The 27025-nt window shown below is 36.8% G+C and overlaps 1 protein-coding gene across 1 annotated transcript in view; it reads right to left on the reverse strand.

Annotated features, from left to right (window-relative positions):
• The window catches only part of LOC6049252, a 180072-nt gene extending 160419 nt beyond the window's left edge, over positions 1–19653 (reverse strand). The window contains exons 1-2 of the mRNA XM_038260789.1: positions 19152–19653; positions 11765–11988 (exon numbers count right to left, since the gene is read on the reverse strand). Of these exons, the coding sequence (XP_038116717.1) occupies positions 11765–11988; positions 19152–19560 (633 nt within the window). The 5' untranslated portion in view covers positions 19561–19653. The remainder of the gene's footprint in view (positions 1–11764; positions 11989–19151) is intronic.
• Between the last annotated feature and the right edge of the window lie 7372 nt (positions 19654–27025).

A 27025-nucleotide genomic window follows, 5' to 3' on the forward strand; every position in this document is an offset into this window, starting at 1 on the left:
ACTCCCTGGAGTTAAGATCTACGAGTCTACCGCCGTAACAAGCAAGAGGTCGTCGGATTTTGACCCCGGATCATGTGCGTATAGCATCAGTGGATATGGTAGACTACTATATGAATGTAATGGGATGTACATGGTCATCCAAGGACTTCCTGGAGTTAAGATCTACGAGTCTACCGCCGTAACAAGCAAGAGGTCGTCGGATTTTGACCCCGGATCATGTGCGTATAGCATCAGTGGATATGGTAGACTACTATATGAATGTATTGGGATGTCCATGGTCATCCAAGGACTCCCTGGAGTTAAGATCTACGATTCTACCGCCGTAACAAGCAAGAGGTCGTCGGATTTTGACCCCGGATCATGTGCGTATAGCATCAGTGGATATGGTAGACTACTATATGAATGTAATGGGATGTCCATGGTCATCCAAGGACTCCCTGGAGTTAAGATCTACGATTCTACCGCCGTAACAAGCAAGAGGTCGTCGGATTTTGACCCCGATCATGTGCGTATAGCATCAGTGGATATGGTAGACTACTATATGAATGTAATGGGATGTACATGGTCATCCAAGGACTTCCTGGAGTTAAGATCTACGAGTCTACCGCCGTAACAAGCAAGAGGTCGTCGGATTTTGACCTCGGATCATGTACGTATAGCATCAGTGGATATGGTAGACTACTATATGAATGTAATGGGATGTACATGGTCATCCAAGGACTCCCTGGAGTTAAGATCTACGAGTCTACCGCCGTAACAAGCAAGAGGTCGTCGGATTTTGACCCCGGATCATGTGCGTATAGCATCAGTGGATATGGTAGACTGCTTTTAAATGTAATGGGATGTCCATGGTCATCCAAGGACTCCCTGGAGTTAAGATCTACGAGTCTACCACCGTAACAAGCAAGAGGTCGTCGGATTTTGAACCCGGATCATGTGCGTATAGCATCAGTGGATATGGTAGACTACTATATGAATGTAATGGGATGTCCATGGTCATCCAAGGACTCCCTGGAGTTAAGATCTACGAGTCTACCGCCGTAACAAGCAAGAGGTCGTCGGATTTTGACCCCGGATCATGTGCGTATAGCATCAGTGGATATGGTAGACTACTATATGAATGTAATGGGATGTACATGGTCATCCAAGGACTCCCTGGAGTTAAGATCTACAATCGATGTAACAAAAGTCCTTGCTTACCACTTTAGCCAAACGGCGACCACTTTTTTGTTACGGCGGTAGACTCGTAGATCTTAACTCCAGGGAGTCCTTGGATGACCATGTATATCCATACACATCCATATAGTAGTCTACCATATCCACTGATGCTATACGCACATGATCCGGGGTCAAAATCCGACGACCTCTTGCTTGTTACGGCGGTAGACTCGTAGATCTTAACTCCAGGGAGTCCTTGGATGACCATGGACATCCCATTACATTCATATAGTAGTCTACTATATCCACTGATGCTATACGCACATGATCCGGGGTCAAAATCCGACGACCTCTTGCTTGTTACGGTGGTAGACTCGTAGATCTTAACTCCAGGGAGTCCTTGGATGACCATGGACATCCCATTACATTCATATAGTAGTCTACCATATCCACTGATGCTATACGCACATGATCCGGGGTCAAAATCCGACGACCTCTTGCTTGTTACGGCGGTAGACTCGTAGATCTTAACTCCAGGGAGTCCTTGGATGACCATGGACATCCCATTACATTCATATAGTAGTCTACCATATCCACTGATGCTATACGCACATGATCCGGGGTCAAAATCCGACGACCTCTTGCTTGTTACGGCGGTAGACTCGTAGATCTTAACTCCAGGGAGTCCTTGGATGACCATGGACATCCCATTACATTCATATAGTAGTCTACCATATCCACTGATGCTATACGCACATGATCCGGGTTCAAAATCCGACGACCTCTTGCTTGTTACGGTGGTAGACTCGTAGATCTTAACTCCAGGGAGCCCTTGGATGACCATGGACATCCCATTACATTCATATAGTAGTCTACCATATCCACTGATGCTATACGCACATGATCCGGGGTCAAAATCCGACGACCTCTTGCTTGTTACGGTGGTAGACTCGTAGATCTTAACTCCAGGGAGTCCTTGGATGACCATGTACATCCCATTACATTCATATAGTAGTCTACCATATCCACTGATGCTATACGCACATGATCCGGGGTCAAAATCCGACGACCTCTTGCTTGTTACGGTGGTAGACTCGTAGATCTTAACTCCAGGGAGTCCTGGATGACCATGTACATCCCATTACATTCATATAGTAGTCTACCATATCCACTGATGCTATACGCACATGATCCGGGGTCAAAATCCGACGACCTCTTGCTTGTTACGGCGGTAGACTCGTAGATCTTAACTCCATGGAGTCCTTGGATGACCATGTACATCCCATTACATTCATATAGTAGTCTACCATATCCACTGATGCTATACGCACATGATCCGGGGTCAAAATCCGACGACCTCTTGCTTGTTACGGTGGTAGACTCGTAGATCTTAACTCCAGGGAGTCCTTGGATGACCATGGACATCCCATTACATCATAGTAGTCTACCATATCCACTGATGCTATACGCACATGATCCGGGGTCAAAATCCGACGACCTCTTGCTTGTTACGGTGGTAGACTCGTAGATCTTAACTCCAGGGAGTCCTTGGATGACCATGGACATCCCATTACATTCATATAGTAGTCTACCATATCCACTGATGCTATACGCACATGATCCGGGGTCAAAATCCGACGACCTCTTGCTTGTTACGGCGGTAGACTCGTAGATCTTAACTCCAGGGAGTCCTTGGATGACCATGTACATCCCATTACATTCATATAGTAGTCTACCATATCCACTGATGCTATACGCACATGATCCGGGGTCAAAATCCGACGACCTCTTGCTTGTTACGGCGGTAGACTCAAAGATCTTAACTCTAGGGAGTCCTTGGATTACCATGGACATCCCGAAGTACCCATAGACCTTTGAGAAACATAAAATTTTAGTAAACAAATATATTAAAAAAAAATGTTTTTCAAATATTTTAATTTTAAACTTTTAATATTTATTTTTATAATCGTACAAAAAACGCTAGCTGTGGACCCCCCGATCTTGACAACTTTTTTATACATTTGTATTGGTTGTTTCCGTTGTGCTTAAAGGAAATGGCTATGCACCAGGCGCCTCCATATTTTTGTAGATGGCTCATATAGTTGGGAGGAGACGCAAGTTTTTTTTAAATTGTTCGATTTTTTTATGTTAAAAAATTTACCACATTCGCATCAGTCCGCGTGGACATAAAATCAAATTCTGTCGATTGCATCGGATTCGGGGATGCCTTTTCTCTGAGGAACCGATGAGATATCGTCAATCCCTTGACACAAGTTTTGTTTTGTCGAGTAGTGTAATGTGTAAATTTACACCTGGCAGACGCTAGGAAAAAATATCTGTAATCCTAAAAAAATATCAAACCGGCGACCCGAGCATGGGTAAATAACAAGGGAAATGCGTAATAATACCTTTCCCTGGTGTCAATACCAAATTTTGGTATTCCTGGACCCTTTAAAATTTGTCTTAAAGATTATGCAAGAGCAAAATGTGGTATCATACCAATTTAAGGTATTGTTTTGATATTGCAAAATTGCAGAATTTGTCAATGGTCGAACACCACATTTTGGTTTTCTTTTGGTATTACAGTATTTTATCAAATTCTTCTGAAACTATGGGAAAATTTTGACCAATTTTGACAAAATAATTAATTTTGCGCTAAAATGATATCTCAAAGCGAATGCCTTCATTGATAACCGGAAAATTCAAACTTGATTTTAAACATTTCTGATATACCACCTAAAGAAATGACTTGAAATTGTGGAAAATTTTCTAAGTCAGGATGGCACATTTTGGTATTATTTTGGTATTGTAAGGTTTCATCAAATTTCTCTGAAACTATGGGATTTTTTTTATAAATTTTGATGAGATAATTAATTTTGCGCTAAAATGACTTGAAACCCAAAAATGTTAAAGCTGATTTTCATTTTTTTTATATACCCACTAAGATTTTTTTTTAAAACGTTGAAATTTCTCTAAGTTGGGATAACCAAATACTTTGAAAAACGAGTCAATCGACATATTATTGAATTTTGGTGAATTTCAATCCAGTCTTCAATTTAATAACACTTATTTTTCAATCTTGTAATTTTTTAGAATCTTCAAGAACTTCATGCACAGACCGTTCATCAATGAAAAATGCATTCGATGTGGTGAAGAATATCACTAAGAACAACATGGAATCATCAGGTGAGTAGATTTGGCTGTTGCATTTGTATCATTTCCGTTTTTTCACTAACTGCAACTGTTGCACTAAAAATGGTATGAAAATACCAAATTTTGGTTTTTCTTGTGCAAATACTAGCGACCAAAATGTGCTCTTGGTTGCCCAGTAGTAGATGGTGAAATACCATGAAATCATACCAAAATCGTGTATTTGGAAGACCACAGGAATACCAAAATGGGTAATTCTCCGCCAACTCACACAGCAGTTGCCCCGACCCCTCTTCGATTTGCGTGAAACTTTGTCCTAAAGGGTAACTTTTGTCCCTGATCACGAATCCGAGGTCCATTTTTTGATATCTCGTGACGGAGGGGCGGTACGACCCCTTCCATTTTTGAACATGCGAAAAAGAGTGTTTTTCAATAATTTGCAGCCTGAAACGGTGATGATAGAAATTTGGTGTCAAAGGACTTTTATGTAAAATTAGACGCCCGATTTGATGGCGTACTCAGAATTCCGAAAAAACGTATTTTCATCGAAAAAACACTAAAAAGTTTTAAAAATTCTCCCATTTTCCGTTACTCGACTGTAAAAATTTTTGGAACATGTCATTTTATGGGAAATTTAATGTACTTTTCGAATCTACATTGACCCAGAAGGGTCATTTTTTCATTTAGAACAAAATTTTTCATTTTAAAAATTCGTGTTTTTTCTAACTTTGCAGGGTTATTTTTTAGAGTGTAACAATGTTCTACAAAGTTGTAGAGCAGACAATTACAAAAATTTTGATGTATAGACATGAGGGGTTTGCTTATACACATCACGAGTTATTGCGATTTTACGAAAAAAAGTTTTGAAAAAGTTGGTCGTCATCGATCATGGCCGTTCATGGTCACCCGCGACAGACACGGACGACGAAACAAAGAGAAATGCAAAAAGTAACTTTTTCAAAACTTTTTTTCGTAAAATCGCGATAACTCGTGATGTTTATAAGCAAACCCCTTATGTCTATATATCAAAATTTTTGTAATTGTCTGCTCTACAACTTTGTAGAACATTGTTACACTCTAAAAAAAAACCCTGCAAAGTTAGAAAAAACACGAAATTTTAAAATTAAAAATTTTGTTCTAAATAAAAAAATGACCCTTCTGGGTCAATGTAGATTCGAAAAGTACATTAAATTTCCCATAAAATGACATGTTCCAAAAATTTTTACAGTCGAGTAACGGAAAATGGGAGAATTTTTAAAACTTTTTTAGTGTTTTTTTCGATGAAAAATACGTTTTTTCGGAATTCTGAGTACGCCATCAAATCGGGCGTCTAATTTTACATAAAAGTCCCTTTGACACCAAATTTCTATCTCATCACCGTTTCAGGCTGCAAATTATTGAAAAACACCTCTTTTTTCGCATGTTCAAAAATGGAAGGGGTCGTACAGCCCCTCCGTCACGAGATATCAAAAAACGGACCTCGGATTCGTGATCAGGGACAAAAGTTACCCCTAAGGAAAAAGTTTCACGCAAATCGAAGAGGGGTCGGGGCAACTTTTCCCGATTTCGTGTGAGTTGGTAGAGAATTACCCAAATCTGATTTTCCAAGGGCGCGGGAATACCTGAAATTAAAACCATGGCAATACTAAGTTTTGGTATTCAAGCAATGTTCAAAAATCCAGAAGACCTCAACTTGGTATTGAAATGGTTTTATTTTGAGGTATTATTTTACCCTTGGAATAACATGGTTTGGTATTGTTGTGCCCTTCCACATACAAGACTTTGGTATGATTTCATGGTATTTTACCATCTATTACTGGGCAACCAAGGGCACATTCTGGTCCCTGTTATTTGCCCAAGTAATACCAAAATTTGGTATTCCCGTGTTATTTACCCCTGCTCGGAGATAGTTATATCTAGCTTACTAAGTCCACGCTCCAACCCGCACGCAGTTTTCACAGCGGCGAGTTGGCCGTGCGGGTTGGGGCGCGGACTTAGTAAAAGCTAGATATAACTATCGCCGGTTAGATATTTTTTTAGGATTACAGATATTTTGTCCTAGCGTTTGCCAGATGTAAATTTACACATTATTAGAGGTAAAATTAAAGCTTTTTTCTGACATAAAAGATGTACCCCTTTTTAGATGTAATTTTACCATGTTTTTTTTTACTGTGTAAAATTTTGAATCTGATAAAATTATTTTTCAGACGTGGTCCCGAAACCTTCAAAAGAGCATTTTAAGTTTTCATTTGACCTTTTCAAATGTTAGGCTAGATATTTGAAACTTTTAACTATTTTTCCTTAAAAGCCTATCTAAAACCCTTTCGTTTGCGCTCAGACAGCTAAAATCGGTTGAAATATTGCGGAGTTACGATTTTTTTGAAAAAGTGGTTTTTGCAAAAATCGACGAAAATTGGCATTTTTCAGACCACCCTTACACGGCGTAGGTCACCCTAATGGCCAAACAAATAAATCCGAGCTCGATCGGAGAACTTTTTTTCGAATCATGCTGTTTTCGCGGGAAATGGCTGCAATGGAAATTTGAATTCTGTTAACATTCCAACTCCCAAGGCTCCAAAAAAGTTGGAACGGTAACTTCAACTCGCTGGTTCTTGGGCATAACTCGACCAATCAAGACGATTCTTTTTTCCAGTGATTTGTAAGGATGTCTAGATTATCTTAAAATTTTGCAGAACTCAATTTGATCAAATCTGTATTTTTTTGCGATCAAAAACATCGTTCCAACTTTTTTTTCGCGTGTAAAAAAAAATTCGCCAAAAAAAAATTGATTGGTTGAGTTATGCTGGAGAACCAGCGAGTTGAAGTTACCGTTGCAACTTTTTTGGGAGGCTTGTGCGCCCATGTAAGTCTGACATGCGTTGGGAGTTCCAGAGTTGACCAGATCATGACCAGACTATAAAAAATATGAATTTTTGCTTAACTTTAAGGTCCAAATCAAAATTAATAGATTTAAAAGCTTTTTCATCCAATGCTAAACACAAACAAGATAAACGATAAGATTATCGTCTAACGACAATAATAATCTGTCGTTATCGTTATTTCGATTATTCTATCGGCGATAATGTTATCGCGGATAATAGACGATAACTCATTTTTAGAATCATTCTTAACTCCTAAATTCAACCAAATCGTGTTAAATTTTTCGAAAATGCTCAAATTTTCAAAATTTTCAATTTGGGTATCTAACGAAGCGAAATTTTGTGTGCTTTTTCACTTCATTAATGTTGTTTTTGGAAATCACTGAAATTTTTACAAAATACTTTTTTGTTGATTTTATTTATTTTTCAATATGGGTTTTAAACGGAGCAAAATGTTGCATGCTTCAAACATGCATTTAAATTTTGTATGCTTCATATAAATTTAGCTTTGTTCGATACCCATATTAAAAAAAAATAATAAAAATCAGTACTTTCGAAAAAATGTATTTTGCAAAAATTTTATATTTTCCATAAATAGCATTAATAAGGGTATTGCAAATTATAAAAATTTAAGTGTTTTCTAAAAATTGTAATATCTTGGGAAAATTACAGTGATTTAAAAACAACTAAACTGAAAATAAATTAAAAATTTTGCTTCTCTTGCGAGTTTTGAAAATTTTGATAACTTTCGAAAATATACGATATTTTGTGAAAATTTTAGAATTTTCAAAAAAAAAAATTGGTAAAGAGAAAAGTATACAAACCTTCGCTCCGTTTGATACTTTAACTGCAAAATTTTGAAAATTTTGGATTTTGGAATACTGTATTTTGTGAACAATTTTGAGTGTTTAACAATTAAAACAATAAGAAATGCATTTTCCTGCGTTTTAAATCATATTTAGCATGTCTGGGATCGGTCAAAAATATTTTCAATTTTTGTGGAATTTGAATGTACAGCACCGCAAAAAGTTTTTTTTCGGCGAAAAAAATCTCTTCAATAATTTGAAATTTTAAAAACTAATGATTGCAAAACAACTGGGCGGGTGTAAAATGCACTTTTCAACACTTTTATCATTCGAATGTTGAGACCATAGCTTGTTATTCTATTTTTATAATTTTTTATATATTTTTTTTGCACGTGGACCCATTTTTTGCTTCTTGGGAATGATAGTTATTCTTCAAGGGTTACATACACAGCAAAAATTCAGATGGTAAAATCGCATGCAAAAGCATGCACATCACCTTCATCAAAGTAGCTGTAGGTTCCCCATACATCGTATGCAGTTAACACAGTATACGACGTACGGAAAACCTACTGTTTCATTGGCATTGATCCGAATATTTTCATAGCAGCTAGATAGCCGAGTGAGTTGGGGCGCGGACTTGGTAATCTGAACTCTCGCCGGATTGATGTTATTTTTGGGGTGAGCAGCAGGGTGATGTGCATGCTTTTGCATGCGATTTCACACAGATTTTTTTTTGCTGTGTACACAAAAAAAAATCATGGCAAAATTACATCAGGGAAGGGGTACATCTTTTATGTCAGAAAAATGTGTAATTTTACTTCTGAAAATGTGTAATTTTACCACTATTATGTTGTAATGTCACTTTTTCAGTCGAAATATATATATTTATATTTTTTTAACAAGAAAAAAATAATCGTTATTACTTTCCAACATTATGCTCAAAACCCACGAAGAAAAACTTTCACCATCGACATGTTTTAACCGCAACGCACGTAACCCCACTTGGTTATCACAAAATTTAATATCTGTTCGGTCAAAACTAACTGTTTGCTCTAATTTTAATCTGCGAACCAAGCAACACGAACCCACCACTCAAATTACTGCCCCCGTCTTGTGAAACCCCTCAATCCATTTGAGATTCCGTTTTTTTGTGTTGAACCTACAAAAAAGTTCCTTTCTGAAAAAAAACACACGATTTCACCCTGTGGCCTTATTAAAAATATTGCAAGAGGAAATCATTCACAGGACCTTTAACAAGGAAGGAAGCAAAAAAAAAGTGGCGAGAAAGCTTTCCTTAATGATCTGACCTTAACCGAAGATGAAAACGCTGGTACACCGGTAGGGTAAAGTATGAGTTGTTGGCAGGTGCTGAAAGGGAGGAAAATTTCAGGGTTTTCTAGAAATCCAGACCTGATTTTGCAAGCAATAGAAAAATCAAGCGTAACATTTTGAAAAGTTCCTAACTCGCTGAAGTTTTGGTTAAATATTTTATTGATTCAAAATAACCCCGGATTAAACATGAACAAGTCATCTGTTTAATCCACACCGACTTTCTTTTTTATGCACCGGGGAAAAACAATTTTCCCTCCCAGTCGATAAAGTTTGGTGATTTTTTGCTCTTTATTTTTGCCCCCGATCCACCCCGCCCCCAAAAACGCGTCCCTCAAAACGACGGCGATGGTGGAGCCCTCTTGTTTTGTTTGGAATTAAGTGACGTGCTTTTTTGTTCTTGTTTTTTATCTGTCACGTCGTCCTGCAGCCTTACTTTGGCTGGTTTTGGTGTTGTTGATGTTGATTTTGCTATTTGTTTTTTTTTCTTTCTTTTTTTTTCGCTCAATTCCTCCCTTAGTTGACTCGTTTTGCTCGATTTTTCTATCACTCGAATTCAAGACTTTGTTGATAAGGTTATTTCTTTGAGCATTGTTTTTTCTCAAATTATATTCTTTAAAAATATCTTTTCTTTGTTATTCTTTTATAACTTATCTTGTCCATAGTCACATGTTAATTTTTCCAATTTATTAAAATGCCAGAGCTGCCACCTATTTGCAACAATCTTGACGTTCGTTCTACAAGTCACGACTACGAGCGTTCCCCCGCTCCAGCCAAGAGTATCCCTCCTGGCTGGCAGGATCGACCCCGGGGCAAATTGTACGCCTGCATCCCGGGCCTCTCGTTATGCTAATGATGTAATCTATTACGGCGGAGCATCTTTGAAATTTTTCGTTTTCAATTTTTGGCCATTTTTTGCTTCCTTTCTTATTTTCCACCGCAATCGGAAGTGTAAGCCGGAGGGGGGACATTTTCGAAGAAGTGGTGAGGGAATTTTCACTTCCAGGTTCGAGAAACTGGTCGCGATATTGATTCTACGATTGAGAATGAATTTGTCCGTGGTAAGGATTGACGACATTGAATTTAGGATCTAGACATCTAAGTTGACAAAACAAAACAAAAAACAAAAAACAAAAAACAAAAAACAAAAAACAAAAAACAAAAAACAAAAAACAAAAAACAAAAAACAAAAACAAAAAACAAAAACAAAAACAAACAAAAAACAAAAACAAAAACAAAAAAAACAAAAACAAAAACAAAAACAAAAACAAAAACAAAAAACAAAAACAAAAAACAAAAACAAAAAACAAAAACAAAAAACAAAAACAAAAACAAAAAACAAAAACAAAAACAAAAAACAAAAAACAAAAAACAAAAAACAAAAAACAAAAAACAAAAAACAAAAAACAAAAAACAAAAAACAAAAAACAAAAAACAAAAAACAAAAAACAAAAAACAAAAAACAAAAAACAAAAAACAAAAAAAAAACAAAAAACAAAAAACAAAAAACAAAAAACAAAATGTCAAGTTTTATTTTTTTCGATGGTGGGCAAACATGGGCACTAATATCAAAAAATTAATAACAGCGACCATTTTCAAAAAAGTTACCTGAAATTGTTAAAACTTTATAACGGTGCACTATATCAAAGTTTGACTAAAGTACTTTTTGATTGCAAACTCAATTTTTGCGACGAATTTTTAGATTTTTTGAAAAAATCAGTATTGATTCACAAAAATCATAACTCGGTCAAAGATTTTTTGCCTGTTTTCTGAAAAGTTGGCATTTAATGTCCCCATAAAACATATCAGAAAATTAAAAAAAATAATAATTATGTTTTTTTGCAAATCAAGTTTTTGTGATAAAAAGTGAAATTAAAAATCACCTTAATTTATTTTACCGTGTATCATTTTTTTTTTCAGTGTAGTCAGAATTTGGAGAGATATCAAATGCATACCAATGAATTTCTCCATTCGATTTTTGTCTTCCAGGAAATTCTTTTTATTCGACTAAATAGAGAACGAAATCCATTTCAATTACTCCCTGTCACTGCAATTCAAGGATCATCCGCAGGATTACTTTGGGCGGCCATCGAGTGCAAGCTGTGAGCTCGGCAGGGGGTCGTCGTTACGATTTCGAACGAACAGTCCCGGCAAATCGTCCAACGGCTGACATTTCTTCGAATTCTTTTGTAGGGGTTTTTTTTCGCTGATTTCTGAAGCTTCGTTTCCATTGAAAATCGGTTGGATTTCAATACCAATTTTCTTATTAATTTGAGTTGAATTCTCTCGTTTAGTTAACGCTCTGGAAATCTCCAGCAATCATGCACAAATTACGTTATTCGACTTAAGGAAGAGAACTTCAACCTAAGCATTGCTGATTAAAATAACCCACCACGTAATTTTCGGACGACCCCCTTAAAAAGAAATCCACCACCCACTTACCTTCATCCGGGGGCAGGGCCAGAAGAGCACCGGTTTGCCGTACCGGGCGGACAGATGTGTCGACAGGCTGTCACAGAACCCGATGAAGCCGCCGCCGCCGCTGTCAGTGCCAGCCGCCTGCGTGGTATTGAATCCGTCCTCATCGACGTCGCCGGGGGTGGACGCCGCGTACAGGACCGTCGCGATGGCCGGATCGGCTAGCCAGCGCTCGAAGGTCGCCATATCTGTCGGAAATGGTTTTGGGACAGAAATGGGAAAAGAAAGCACGATTTAGACGGTTTCTGGGGAAATTGTCAAAAGTGATTGAAAAAGGAATTTCGAGGAGTCTATCGATAGCATTGTACAAATTTCCTAGAATATATTTTACGAAATCGGATATCTCTGCACAAACCGGTCAAAAAATGTCATTCGAAGTAAACCTAATGCTGAAAAAAATGATGGCCAACTGGTCAGAAGGAAAATAACAACTAAATTGGATTGCCAAATGTTTTCGCAGAAAGAAAAGACATCTTGAAGAAAGGTATTGCAATAATCACATAACCATGTTATCTTGTTTTTGTCTTTTTTTCTCGGTTGACTCCACAGTAAAAAATAATGTAATTTGGAAGCTGTAATTTTGGAAGGTTGAATATTGCCTCTTTTATGATGTAATTTTACCTCAATTTAGACTGAAAAAGTGACATTACTCCAGAAAAGTGGTAAAATTAAACATTTCCAGAGGTAAAATTACACCTTTTTTCTGACATGAAAGATGTACCGTAAAACGGGGTGACTTTGATAGCCGGGGTGACTTTGATAGGTTTGAGATTTTTCCGCAAAATGAAGAGAACAAATTAAACACGTACGGAATCATACTGACTGTGGTAGAGAAGTACTCAAAGTACCTCAAGAAGAACTTTTCATAACATTTTGAAAAGTTTAAAAAGTTAGTTAAGGCCGTTGCAAATATTTTTTGAAGTTTATGTCCCTCGACTCTGAGCAAAGTCGAGGGGGGGGGGGGGGGCAAAAAAATAAAAAAAGTATAAAAATTGAAATTACGAGCCATGGTTTCAACATTTTAATGAAAAAAGTGTTTTAAAATGCATTATACACCTGTCCAGTTGTTTTGCCATCATTTATTTCCAAAATATCTAAGTATTGGCGAAAATTTTATTTTTTGCGAAAAATATTTTTTTTGCGGTGCTGTACATTGGAATTTCATAAAAATTAAAAACATTTTTAAACATGCTCAAACATGCTAAATATCATGATCAATGCAGAAAAATGCATTTTCGATTGTTTTCAGTTGTTTAGACTTCTATTTTCATGGAAATTTTGAAGTTTTTTGGAAAATTTTTTTTTGCCCCCTGATTTTTCAGACCAATTTTGAAGGGGGGGGGGGCGACATAAACATTGAAAAATATTTGCAACTGCCTAACTATTATTATAAAAATGTTGATGAAAGACACTTTTCCAAACTTCTCAAAGTGTCATGATTTAGTCAATGAACATGATTTTTAATAGTAATATGGAATGCATTTTCGGATTCTTTGGACAATTTTCGACTAGGAGAAGGTTAAATAATTTTGTAAATATTAAATGATATGTGTTTTTGATACATAATTCAAAAAAATCTCCAAATTTATAGGAAATTTCAGTTGAACAAATCACAGTAAACTAGTGATTCGTGCTTCGAATTCAGTTTGAAATGTAATATAAATCGATAATTTAATGAACAATACTAGATTTAACGAAGTTCAGGCAAAATTACGACTTTTTTACAATTTTACCTTAAATTTATATGTACTCTGTTATAAAGCTTATAAACTTAGTTAACTAAATATAAACATAGATTTTTTTTCTTAAAAACTATATCAGCAACCTAAGTGATGGTACATTTAACGTAAAAATAAAGTTTGAATACCTTTAATCTGATTTTAACAAGAAAAACTATGACTATCAAAGTCACCCCGGAATTTAAAATGAGAATTTTTAACGTAACTCTGAACATTATAGAAAAAACTTTTTTTCAGAAATAGTGCATGGACTTTGTGTGGTCTACCCCAGTACATGTTTTAAAATTAATAATCTTGAGAAAAACCATTCCAGTTGGAAAATATTCCAAAAATAAATTGAAATCCTATCAAAGTCACCCCGGTTTACGGTAATATTACCATGATTTTTTTTCTATGTTTATTAGTGTGTGTGCAATTTAATAATAATAATAATAATTGTTCGCTCTACAGCATTGCCTTGACGTTCTTGATTGCGAGATTTCTACTCGAAACTAGGTGTCCGAAGGTTTGATTATTGAGACAATTGCAAACTTTTTTTTACACCTAAGCTTCTACATCTAAGCTTCCGGGATTCGAAATGACGACCTTTGGATTATGAGTCCAACTGCCTATCACCGACTCCACCGAGACAGGACCCAGGAAGACAACTCCTACACCTGGACTGAGCTTACGACCTAACCTCTAGGTTAGGCGCCAACATTTACTTCCCCGTCCGACGGAAGGCGTGATCAGACAAATCTCGTCTCGAAAAATGCCACCGGGACCTTCTGGGATCGAACCCAGGCCGACTGGGTGAGAGGTAACCACGCTAACCCCTGCACCACGGAACCCCTATCATGCTGATCAATACCGGCGCCGGCCACGAGCAGTGGTAAGACACGGGGAAGTGGATAGGAATGTTAGCCCGATACTGTATGAATTTGATTGTTCATAAATCATTTTAAAACAAATAAATCATTTTTAAAATTTAAAAAGTAGTAGAAATATACTGGAATTAAAGGTTAAAGGAACTTTTTAGCTATAAATTTAAAAATACTTATTTGGGAAAGCCGTATTATTTTTGCAGCCCTTTGAAATCTATTTGTCTGATTCCGGGTTATCAAAAATGTCTATTCCGGTTCTACGGCCTGGGACTTAAGTTTAATAAACCATAAACCCGTTTTTTTAGCGTTTTACGAATATACAGTGGACTCTCTCGCTGTCGATATTGAAGAGACCGTCGAGAGCGGGAGTTATCAAATTATAGAATGAAAAATCAAAGCAATTTATTTGAAGGTACTGACAAATTTATTGACAGCTGGAGTAATATTGATATCGAGAAGATCGCAGACAGAGAGTCCACTACAATTCTAAAAAAAATGTTGGGTCTTAAAAATTTGCAAAATTTGATTCGAACTATTGCTGCGCAAAAGAAAAAAGTAAAAGGAAAAATTAGATTTCAATTCAAATTATTTCATTATAAATAATCAATGCGAAATTTTGTATTTTTTTAAACCTAATAGAGTTTTGGAGTTGCTTTCAACTATGATGTGTGATTGAGTCTACTAAACGATACCAAACAATGTTATCCAAAGTTATTTAAAAACGTGTATGAAAAACTTATTTGTTAAAGAATAGTTTGTTTGAACTTTTTCCAAATAAATTTCCCCCGGTCTGACCACCCTAATTTTCAACCAACCCAAAAGTTGCATCTTTTAATTTGCAACAACTCTTTGGAAGCCACCAAAACTCCAAAAAAAATCGACCTCAGGGATACAAAAATAAGTAAATAAAAATAGAGAAATTTCCAGGGAAAAAACATAGAAATTGAAAGCTTAACATTGTAAAAACACGTTGGAAATTTTGAGCATCGTCGGATTAAAACAGTTTAGAAGCGAGTCCACGAACAGGGCACACCCCTTTGTATGGGACGTGGTTTGGACCTCACCAATCTGCCTGAAATTTTCAGGGGTTGTTTGTACATATAAAACTAGCATCTGGCAAACATATGAGCACTCTAGGTCAACGGGAAGTGGGGCAAATCGGAACACAAAGTTTTAAGGTGCAACAACGTCAAAAATCTTAAAATGGTGGTAACTAAGACAAAATTCAATATAATTTAAAAATTCGTAATGCATCAGAAAGGAAATTGTTTCAGAAATACGAATATGATAAAATTATCACCGGAAAATTTGATTCAAGGGGTCCCCGAGCAAAAATTTACAACCAATAAAATCACTAAAAGAAAAAGTGTCTATTTAATATGTTAAACTGCTTTACCCAAAGCGTTCTCAGTCTCAGATGGTAGTCCCAGATGTCCCCTACAAGCTGCAGGTCGAATCGAGTTGCATTTTTGAAGTCCTTTTAGATGCATAACGAATTTTCGAATAAAATTGAATTTTGTATAAGTTACAGCAATTTTAAGATTTTTTGACCTTTTTGCACTTTAAAACTTTGTGTCCCGATTTGCCCCACTTCCCGTTGACCTATAGTGCTCATATTTTGGCCAGATGCTAGTTTTATATGTACAAACAACCCCTGAAAAGGGCAGGCAGATTGATGAGGTCGATGCGAGATTGAGGTTTTGCAGTGCGACTGTGTTTCAAATGTAGGTGGCGGCGCCAAAATGAGGTTACTTTCCAAAAATCGTATTTCTTTCTGCTGGATTGAAAAACAAAATCGCTTATTTCTCATGATTCCCTGCATCAATCATAATGAAACTGGTTGCAAAAGACGAGACATTTTTTTTGCTTCAAAATAATGAACATCAATTCTTGGTTGCGCAAACATGTGTGACCTTTTCCTTTAAAAAACACGTTTTGGAACACGAAAACATGAGTTTCCCCCTATATATCAATGAAATAAACAGTTATATAGTTGATAACAGATGCGTTAACGTATATTCAACAATTTTTATTGATTTTTGACAGACTTTCTTGCCAAACAGTCCAAATTACTATCTTTTTATAAATTTACAGTTTTCTCATAGAAAAATCAAACAAATATTGGAAAGTTGTACACCAAATTGTTGGAAATATTTTTTCTCATCCGAATCCGGCATAAGTTTCGTAAAAATGTTGGTAATGGAGGAAAAAATCATTTTTTTTTCGAAAAATCATAGGTTTACGCTACAGTCAAACCTCTTTTTACGCGAATTTTGGTTCTCGCGTAAAAAAAATCGCGTAAAAAAAGTTCGCGCTATTTTGAATTTTTCGCGTAAAAAGAGTTCGCGCTATTTAGAATAGCTCGCGTAAAAAGAGTTTTCAGTATTTTTTAGTTTTATAAAGTATTATATTTTTTAAATAATAATAATGTAATTCCAGGTTATTCAAAATAGCTTCAGTGAACAAGAACTTCCGGAAGTAATGAACTGATTATCTACCTGTTCAACAAGGGTCTGTACCAGTGTATCTACCATCGTAATAATTGCAGGTAGCTTCCGTGACCTACGATGGTTACCTTGTGATCTGTTAGAATGTACTAGGTCATCCAAGAACTCCCGGAAGTTATGGCCTGGATATCTACCTGACTATATTAACCATCGGTTTAGCTTTAGATAGCTTCGGTGGACCACGATGGACACTCTGCGGCATGTTGGATTGTTTTGGGTCATCCAGGAACTCCCGGATGTCATGGCCTGGATATCTACCTGATCAACGGGGGTCTGTATGGCCATATTAACCAGCGGTATAGCTTCAGGTAGCTTCAGTGGACCACGGTGGACACTCTGTGGAATGTTGGATTTTTTTTTTGGGTCATCCATGAACTCCCGAAAGTTATGGCCAAGATATCTAACCGATCAACGTGGGTCTATATGGCTACATTAACCATCGGTATAGCTTCAGGTAGATTTAATGGACCACAATGGGCATTCTGTGGCTGGTTGGATTGTTTTGGGTCATCCAGGAATTCCCGGAAGTCCTGGCCTTAATATATTCCTGATCAACGCATAAATGTCCCATTAGAATTAGCATTCGCATTTGAAGACGAGTTCCTGGATGTCTCAACACAATCTAACATGTCGAAAATTGTCTATCGTGGTCCACTGAAGCTACCTAAAGCCATACCGATGGTTGACATAGCCAAACAGACCCCCGTTGATCAGTTAGATATCCAGGCCATGACTTCCGGGAGTTCCTGGATGGCCCAAAACAATCCAACATTCCGCAGAGTGTCCATCGTGGTCCACTGAAGCTACCTGAAGCTATGCCGATGGTTAATATAGCCATATAGACTCCCGTTGATCAGGTAGATATCCAGGCCATGACTTCCGGGAGTTCCTGGATTACCTCGTACATTCTAACAGATCGCAGAGAGTTCATCGTGGCTCACTGAAGCTACTTGAAGCTATATCGATGGTGAATACACCGGTACAAACACCCGTTGAACAGATAGATATTCTATTCGTGACTTCCGGATGTTCTTAGTTGTCCAGAACATCCCAATATGATGCAGAGTATCCGTAGGTCACCGAAGCTACTGATTGTAAAAACCCTGATTGTGGTCCCCGTTGAACAGGAAAATATGACCATAATGGTTAAGACTTCCGACAGTTTAAAATCGGATCGCGTTATTTTGAATTTTTCGCGTAAATTGAGTTCGCGTTATTTTGAATTCTTCGCGTAAAAAAAAAACCGCGTAAAAAAATTGCGCGCAAAAGGAGGTCGCGTAAAAAGAGGTTTGACTGTATTTGTTTAAACAATATTTTTTTTCAAAATTATTTTTTTTTCAAAATCTTTTCTATTGCGTTAATTTATAGAAGGCAAAAAGTTTACACTCGTACTATTTGATTTTTTTCTCAAAAGTTGTTCTAAGAGCTGTAAATTCAATTTTAAGTTTGCATTCCTATATAACCAAGCAGCGAAAATTTAAATCGTCATTCTTCGATGCTTTGCGCCATCTGCCGGAATTATGGAGCTTTGAATCCCGAATTGCTTTTAAGTTTTTAGAAATTTGCTATTTTGAAACAATTTTTAGGGTTTTCAATACTTTTTTCACATGGATGACGAAGAATAATAGTTGTTGTAGAGCATCTTACAAAATTCCACAAAAATGCTCTTATTGTTGAGAAATCACAGTTTTCCCTTAGGGGGTGCATATTACCCTTTCTCCCCCTAAGATCAAAATCGTTGAAAATTGTGTCTTAGTACAAATCCCGCCCCAACGTCACAACACATCGGAAAATAGACCTTGAATTCTTTTTAAAAAATCACCTCTTTTAGCGTAGTTTCACAAAACTCAAAGAGAGGTTGGGTTAACTGCCTAAGGTTGACCCAAAAACTTTTCAAATCGGGATGCCAATTAAAGGGAACGTCACGATAAAATTTAATTTACAAAAATAAAAACATTGACATCGCGCTCCATTGCATTACCAGCTCAGTGACTGGAAAACGGATTAAACTCAATTAGCAAATACTTTCGCGCTGTCAAAGGTCAGGTCAGATGTCCTCCCCTCCTCCAGAATTGACCCGGTTCGGTCGGTTCACATCAAAGCCATCCATTTGGTGCTGGCTGCTCTCAATTTAATAATAATTTGCCTTCGCGAGCCATCGAGCTGGAATAAGAAGCTACCGTCACGTAATAATTACAAATAAATTTAATTACACCACTCTCGCTCCCCAAATGGAACTCACCTTTCCACCGTCGGAAGCGCACCTTCCGCCGGAACTTGCTCGTGGAGAACAACTGCTCGAAGCCGAGCAGCTCCCGGTGTAGCAGCTCCAGGTTGGCCGTTTGTACCACGACGAGAACGTAGCTGGACGACGGTTCTTCTTCCCTTTCTTCCAGGTCCAGCGTTGAGTTTGTCAACTCCACGACCTCCTCTTCCAGGAAGAGCTGGGTTCCGTTGAACACTTCCGCAGACGACGTTTCGTCCTGTGACCGGCTGTAGCCGGTGTTGTTGTCGTCACCGTTGAAGCTTCCCAGCGACGGCAACAAAGTACGAGCTTGAACGGGCCGTAAAATTTGGCGGATGCTTGTCGCGAGCAAAACTGCGAAAATCAGCAGTTTTTGGCTGGTGGCGCCACGACTCGGGTGCCTCATGGGGAAAACTGGCGGCTTGGCCCCTTTTTCACTACAACTTTGCTTGGCGCACAAACGATCTCACACAAAATAAACTCTTCACAATGCACAACCTCCCCCTACACGTACCTTCCCCTTCGAACAAAAACAACCGAAGCACGAAACCGATATGATATGACTGGGTGGCGTTTACGTCGAATGGCGCTGGACAGCTGTGGATCGTCGCTTCCGGCGAAACTTGCGTCCCAAATGCCATCGGAACGACCTGACACCGGCGGGTGTCGCTGGGAGCATTTTCACACCACCTTTACTCTTTTTTTTCCCTCACCCCCACTGCGGGTTATGATTATGCACGTTCACGATTTGGGGGAGGGGGGCAGCACCCTGCTTTTGCACGTTAAGCACAACTGATAACAGAAGGACAATCTCGATGCACGTCACTTTTCGAGCAGCCTTCACGATATTTGGGTTTGTTTTTGATGTTCTTCATGGCGCGAAATGCTGGAAGGAAAAAAACATGAAATTGTAAAGGTTAGACAGATAATTTTAAATTTAATATTTGATTCTATTGATATATAAACAAATGTCAAAGCGGCAGGACTAAAATTTTATTTCATAGTAATACTACTTTAATGAGGACATTACCTAAACTTTTGTTGAAAAAGTGGCATTACACCGGAAATGTGGTAAATTTACACATTTTTATTGGTAAAATTTTACATTTTATCGGACATAAAAGATGCATCCACTTCCAGATATAATTTACCATGACTTAAATCTTAAATTTTAAACCTTATTGTTCAGCCTGAATTTCAAACAAAGACTATCACAAATGCTTTGTTCGTTGTTGCAGTCAGGATACTGTAAAATGAAGCCTCCTATCGACCAACTTAAGAAGATTATTGCGCCAGCATTAGGATGTAAGAAAACGGGTCAATTTTTGCGGCCATTTCAAGGCATGATCGCCTAGGTGTACAGAGCCCAAATCTCAAATATGAGCTTGATTGGTTGCGACAGGACCTGGAGCTTTGACTGTGAATTTTAAATTGGATTTAACCCGTAAAATCGGTGCGTATTGGTTTTTGCCAGTTTTGAGCCCCTTAACGATTTTAGCATTTTTCAAAAACCACATGAGCTCATTAAGCAACAGGTTTTTTGCGAGTGTTTTCCTGTTTTCCGTTTCGATTTTTCAACCAACTTTATTTCCATCCATTGAGATATATGTAAGGATCCCCCAAAACTCTGTACTGCACTTACAAAAACTATTGTTAACTGACAAAGGGCGTCCAATTTTCCCGGGTTTTGGATTTCCCGGGAAACGGGAAATATATTTTTGGAATCCCGGGAATTGAATCAGTCAGAGCCGTACCTTGGGCCCACGGCGCCCTTGGCGAAGCATCAATTTGGCGCCCCTCCCAAACTTACAAGCATTTTGATAAATTGATGTTCATTTTCAAATGAGATAGGTTGAATTGAAAATTCATTGTAGGAATTAAGTTGGCTAAATATTTCCTCAGATTTCTTAAAATCGACAATGAGGGGGCTTGTTTTTTTTAAATTTATTTTTCAGATAAATGCACAAAATTGAATGCTCAATCACGATACATTTTGCTTGGCAAATTTAATATTTTCTAAGGGGACCATCCACAAACCACGTGGACACTTTTTTGGAAATCTCAAACCCCCCCCCCCCCCACATCGTGGACAATTTCCATACAAATTAAATCTTTTTGTATGGAGCGTGGACAATCGCCAACCCCCCAAAGTGTCCACGTGGTTTATGGATGGTCCCAAGTCTGCATAAATTGATCTGATGTAGTATTAATTTGACTGTATAAGCAAAAACTTTCCCGGATTTGTAATATAATTAGCTGATTTGGCTTTGGATTTCATTTCGGTGTAATTAGAAAATTAGGAAAAAAAAACCTTCTTCAACATTAAAAAATACTAAGTCGACATCCGTGTGCTCGCTTGTTCTATCTGGATAGGAATCGAAGTGGCTTCGAAGTATAATTTTTCAACACGCGGCAGCAGAACCAAATTTCGTCAAAATCAATTGAAGATCATTCAAAATCCAGCGCAATTCATGATGAAACTTATTTTAATGATAATAATAAGAGCATTATTTTTGGTAAAAAATATGAAGATAAGGAATTATTATTCATTTTCAGTGATTCGTTGATACGATGCTTGAGAATATTTTTCATATTTTTTTTAAATTATGTTTTGCATTGATTTTTTTTCATCGATATTTTTTATTTAAAAAAAAAGCTTGAATAGTTTCAAAGCTTTTTAGACGATTTAAAAAGTAAACAACACCGGTTAAGCTAAAACTGAAAAAGTGATGTTCAGAACAGCTTGTGTGCTCTGAAAACTTTTTTTTTCTTAAAATTTAGTGTTGGTTTTATTGGTGAAAATTTACTATTTCAAAACTCTAGTATTTTGAAAAAGCGTAGCCGAAGTTGCTTATAAAAGGGAAATCATGCTGAAATTAAAGGCCATTTTTTGAACTCGAGAATGTCAAAATTTCAAAAGAAAGTTATATGTTTCAATGTCAAAATAATTCCTATTTTCAAGAAGCTCAAAACATTACCGTATTTTTTCACAATTTGGCTGATTATGATTCACAGCCAAAATAACGTGGAAATAACATATACACAGTCATGCCTCGGTTTAGCACCGCATATGGGGGATGCAAAACCGAGGCGTGCATAACCGAGGCACAGAGCTTATGGGATTTTGGATATATGGGAGACATTGACTTTAATCGTACGAAAAATCATGCAAACATCAAAAAATTATAGTGTTTTGGAATCGGGATGATGTCAGCTATCCATTAAAATTATTATTTCATGAAAGTTTTCACAAAAATACGTATTTTTTCTGTAATTCGAAAATCCATTTTTTTTCTCTAAAGAAACCAAAAATATATTGTTATTGCAATAAGGGTATCAAGTGATCAGGTTTTTTTCATATATTTTGGATGTAATAACAACATTTTTAGAAAATACTCCAAATTTTCACAAAACTACGTCTTTTCGAAAAAAATACTCAAAATTTAATTTTTGCTAATATGGGTATCAAACGATCGGGTTTTTTTTTCATACATTTCGAATGTAATAACAACATTTTTAGAAAATACTCAAAATTTTCACAAAACTGCGTATTTTCGAATAAAATACTCAAAATTTCCCGTTTTTACAATGTGGGTATCAAACGATCGAGATTTTTTCATACATTTCGAATGTAATAACAATATTTTTTGAAAATACTCAAATTTTCACATAACTACGTTTTCTCGAAAAAAAATACTCAAAATTTCAATTTTTACAATATGGGTATTAAACGATCGGGATTTTTTCATACATTTCGAATGTAATAACAATTTTTTTTAATTTTTTCATACACTTCGAAAGTTATTAAAAAAATGAAAATACTCAAAATTTTCACAAAACTACGTATTTAAGAAAAAAAAAGATTCAATTATTTGATACCCATATTGTAAAAACTGATATTTTGAAAAGTTTTACAAAAATACGTAGTTTTGTGAAAATTTTGAGTATTTTAAAAAAATATTGTTATTACATTCGAAATGTATGAAAAAATCCCGATCGTTTGATACCCACATAGTAAAAACTGAAATTTTTAAAACTTTTTCAAAAATTCGTAGTTTTGTGAAAATTTTCAGTATTTTCAAAAAAAATGTTATTACATTCGAAATGTATGAAAAAATCTCTATCGTATGATACCCACATTGTAAAAACGGAAATTTGAGTATTTTTTTCGGAAATACGTAGTTTTGTGAAAATTTTGACTATTTTCAAAGAATTTTTCGAATATTACATTCGAAATGTATGAAAAAATCCCGATCGATAGATACTCATATTGTAAAAATTGAAAATTTGAGTATTTTTTCGAAAAAACGTAGTTTTGTGTAAATTTGGAGCATTTTCTAAAAATGTTGTTATTACATCCGAAATGTATGAAAAAACCTGATCATTTTATTCCCATATTGCAATAACAATATATTTTTGGATCCTTTAGAAAAAAAAAATGCATTTTCGAAATACAGGAAAAATACGTATTTTTTGAAAATTTTCATGAAATAATAATTTCAATGGATAACTGACATCATCCCGATTCTAAAACACTATATTTTTTTGATGTTTGCATTTTTTTTTTTTAATTTATATTTATTCAGTTTTTCTTTTCCATGTACATTCATTCAGTTAAAATATTATTGAGTGTCCAATCACAATTGATGACTTTTCACCTCAATTTTAAATACTAGCAACTTTCATTTATTCATGAAATATTGTAGCTTTCGCTATTCAGTGATTTCAAAATTTGATGTTTGCATGATTTTTCATACGATTAAAGCCAATGTCTCCCATATAGCCAAAAACCCATAAGCTCTGTGCTTCAGTTAAGCACTGGGCCGTGTTTAACCGAGGCAGCTGAACGGTGCAAAACAGGGGCAGTGCAAAACCGAGGCGTGCAAAACCGAGGCATGACTGTAGTTGAACAATTTGTTAGTCTGGAAGATTTGACTTAAACTTCATTATACAACGCGTTGCAACGGTCCAAACTTTAATGCTGTATTTATTTTCAGAAGTTCTTCTAGAACTTATTAATCTTTCTGCCACTTGAGCGCCCCTTCTTTGATGAAAAAATAAATTTAGCATTAAGGGTGCACAGCAACGAAGGAAGTTGTTTTCTTCTTATTCCAAAATTGGCAAACTTACGGACCCAATCCTGCAACAACGGGATTGTAAAATAAGTCAAACTTTGTTGTAAATTACTTTGTGGACAGTACTTTAGGGGATGAATAAAAAAATATTTCGATAGTAACCGTAGTTTTGAAGATACTAAAATGTCTGCAACAAAAATCTGGGTGCGAAAGCTCTGATTGATGTGCACCGTTAAGTATGAATTTTCAAAAACGCTTCCGTAGAAATTTTCATACAATTGATTTTGCGCCCCTAAATATTTTTTTTTAATATTTTAAACTAAATTATTTAGTTATTTGTAGTTCTACTTTATAATTGGCGCCCTTTCTATTTCAAATACCTAATGAGGATGTTATAACTGACAAGAAAATTTTGTATAATCATCGATTTCGGCGCCCCCCAAGGGCTGGCGCCCTTGGCGATCGCCAACTGCGCCAACCCCTAGGTACGGCGCTGTGAATCAGTAATAAAATCTATGTTGCATTATTAGCTTAATAATATCAAATGGTGATAATCCTCACATCAATCTAAACAAAGACGACAGTTTTAAAATAGCCTGAAAGAATTTTTTTTTCATTGTGGTGTTAAGGATTTTATATCAACTACTATTTTTAATTCCAGTATGATTAATTTTTTTTTGATTTGCGAATCAAATTACATAACTCTTTAGTTTTTTTTATGGTCCAATAAGGCCGATGCAAATATTTAAAAAAGTTTTTGTCCCTCGGCCCTGGCCGAGGTCAAGGGGGGGGCAAACAAATAAAAAAATATAAAAATTCAAATAACAAGCCATAGTCTTCACATTTAAATGAAAAAAGTGTTTTAAAATGCATTTTACACTAGTTCAGTTGTTTTGCAATCATTAGTTTTCAAAAAATCTATAATCTGACAAAAACAAAAATTCTATCGAAAAAAAGGTGCAGGTGGTTATGTTCTACATGACCAATATGACAAAGAACTTTGTACAAAACTCCTAAAAAATATTCTATTTTATTTTATATTTTTAAAACATTGCCTATGTATTTAATCCTAAATAATTTATTCCTATAAAATGTTTTCAATCTTTGGCACCTCTGTGGAAATAAATTGCCAAAACAAGTATGGTTCGGAAAATGTCCAATCAAAATGGTAATTTTCATGTCCAGTATCAAAAATTGCCAAAACAAGTATGGTTCGGAAAATGTCCAATCAAAATGGTAATTTTCATGTCCAGTATCAAAACCATGAATTTTGATACCCATATTGCCCCAAGTCGAATAGTTCGATTAATGTCCCCCCGGGAAGACCTTCCTCCAAGGGAATGGCCACTCCGGGTGTGGCCAATCCGGTCAAAATGGCCATTTTCATTACCAGTTTCAAAAACCATGAATTTTGATACCCATATTGCCCCAAGTCGTATGGTTCGATTAATGTCCCCCCGGGAAGACCTTCCTCCAAGGGAATGGCCACTCCGGGTGTGGCCAATCCAGTCCAAATGGCCATTTTCATTACCAGTTTCCAAAACCATGAATTTTGATACCCATATTGCCCCAAGTCGTATGGTTCGATTAATGTCCCCCCCGGTAGAACCTTCCCGAGGGCACTGGCCACTCCGGGTGTGGCCAATCCAGTCAAAATGGCCATTTTCATTACCAGTTTCAAATACCATGAATTTTGATACCCATATTGCCCTAAGTCGTATGGTTCGATTAATGTCCCCCGGTAGAACCTTCCTGAGGGCACTGGCCACCGGGTGTGGCTAATACCGTATAACAGGTCCCAAGCCCATTGCCCCAAATCATTTGGTCTGACCGTCTTATCCATAAGAACACCCAGTGCACAAACTGTATCTTTCCATGTGTGCGTGTGTAGGTGAGCAAATTACCACCGAGGTTTCGACAAAGGCGATCCACGGTGGTAATTTTATTGCCCACACAGACACACACGCACACATTGAAAGACACAGTTGTGCACTAAATTGGGAGGTATTCTGTTCTTATGAAGATTGTAAGGACGGTCACCAGACCAGAATGACGGGGCAAATGGGCTTGGGACCAATTATATGGTATTGAAACACACTGGTGGCCATGTTCTGGAATGTCAGCGATCGAACCATACGACTTTGGGCAATATGGGTATCATTCATGGTTTTTTGAACCCGTAATGAAAATCGCCATTTTGACCGATTACATTACCCGGAGTGGCCAGTGCCTGGGAAGGCCTACCGGGGACATTAATCGAACCACGACTTGCATATGGGTATCAATTCATGGTTTTTGAAATGGCATGAAATGGCCATTTGACCGACACCACACCCGAAGGTTCTACCGGGGACATTAACGACTACGACTTGGGCAATATGGGTATCAAATGCATGTTTTGAAACTGGTAATGAAAATGGCCATTCCGACACACCCGGAGTGCGCTCGGGAAGGTTCTTCGGGGACATTAATCGAACCATATGACTTAGCACTATGTCAAATCATGGTTTGAAACTGGTAATGAAAATAATTTTGACCGGATTGCCACACCCGGAGGGCCAGTGCCTCGGAAGGTTCTACCGGGACATTAATCGAACCATACGACTTGCAATATGGGTATCAAAATTCATGTTTTTGAAACTGGTAATGAAAATCGCCATTTTGACCGATATTGACCGGAGTGGCCGTGCCCTCGGGAAGGCCTACGGGGACATTAACGAATACGAGCGAATTGGGGTATCATGGTTTTTGAAACTGGTAATGAAAATGGCCATTTTGACGGATTGGCCACACCCG

Source organism: Culex quinquefasciatus, chromosome 3 (assembly GCF_015732765.1).
Source record: "Culex quinquefasciatus strain JHB chromosome 3, VPISU_Cqui_1.0_pri_paternal, whole genome shotgun sequence".
NCBI lineage: Eukaryota > Metazoa > Arthropoda > Insecta > Diptera > Culicidae > Culex > Culex quinquefasciatus.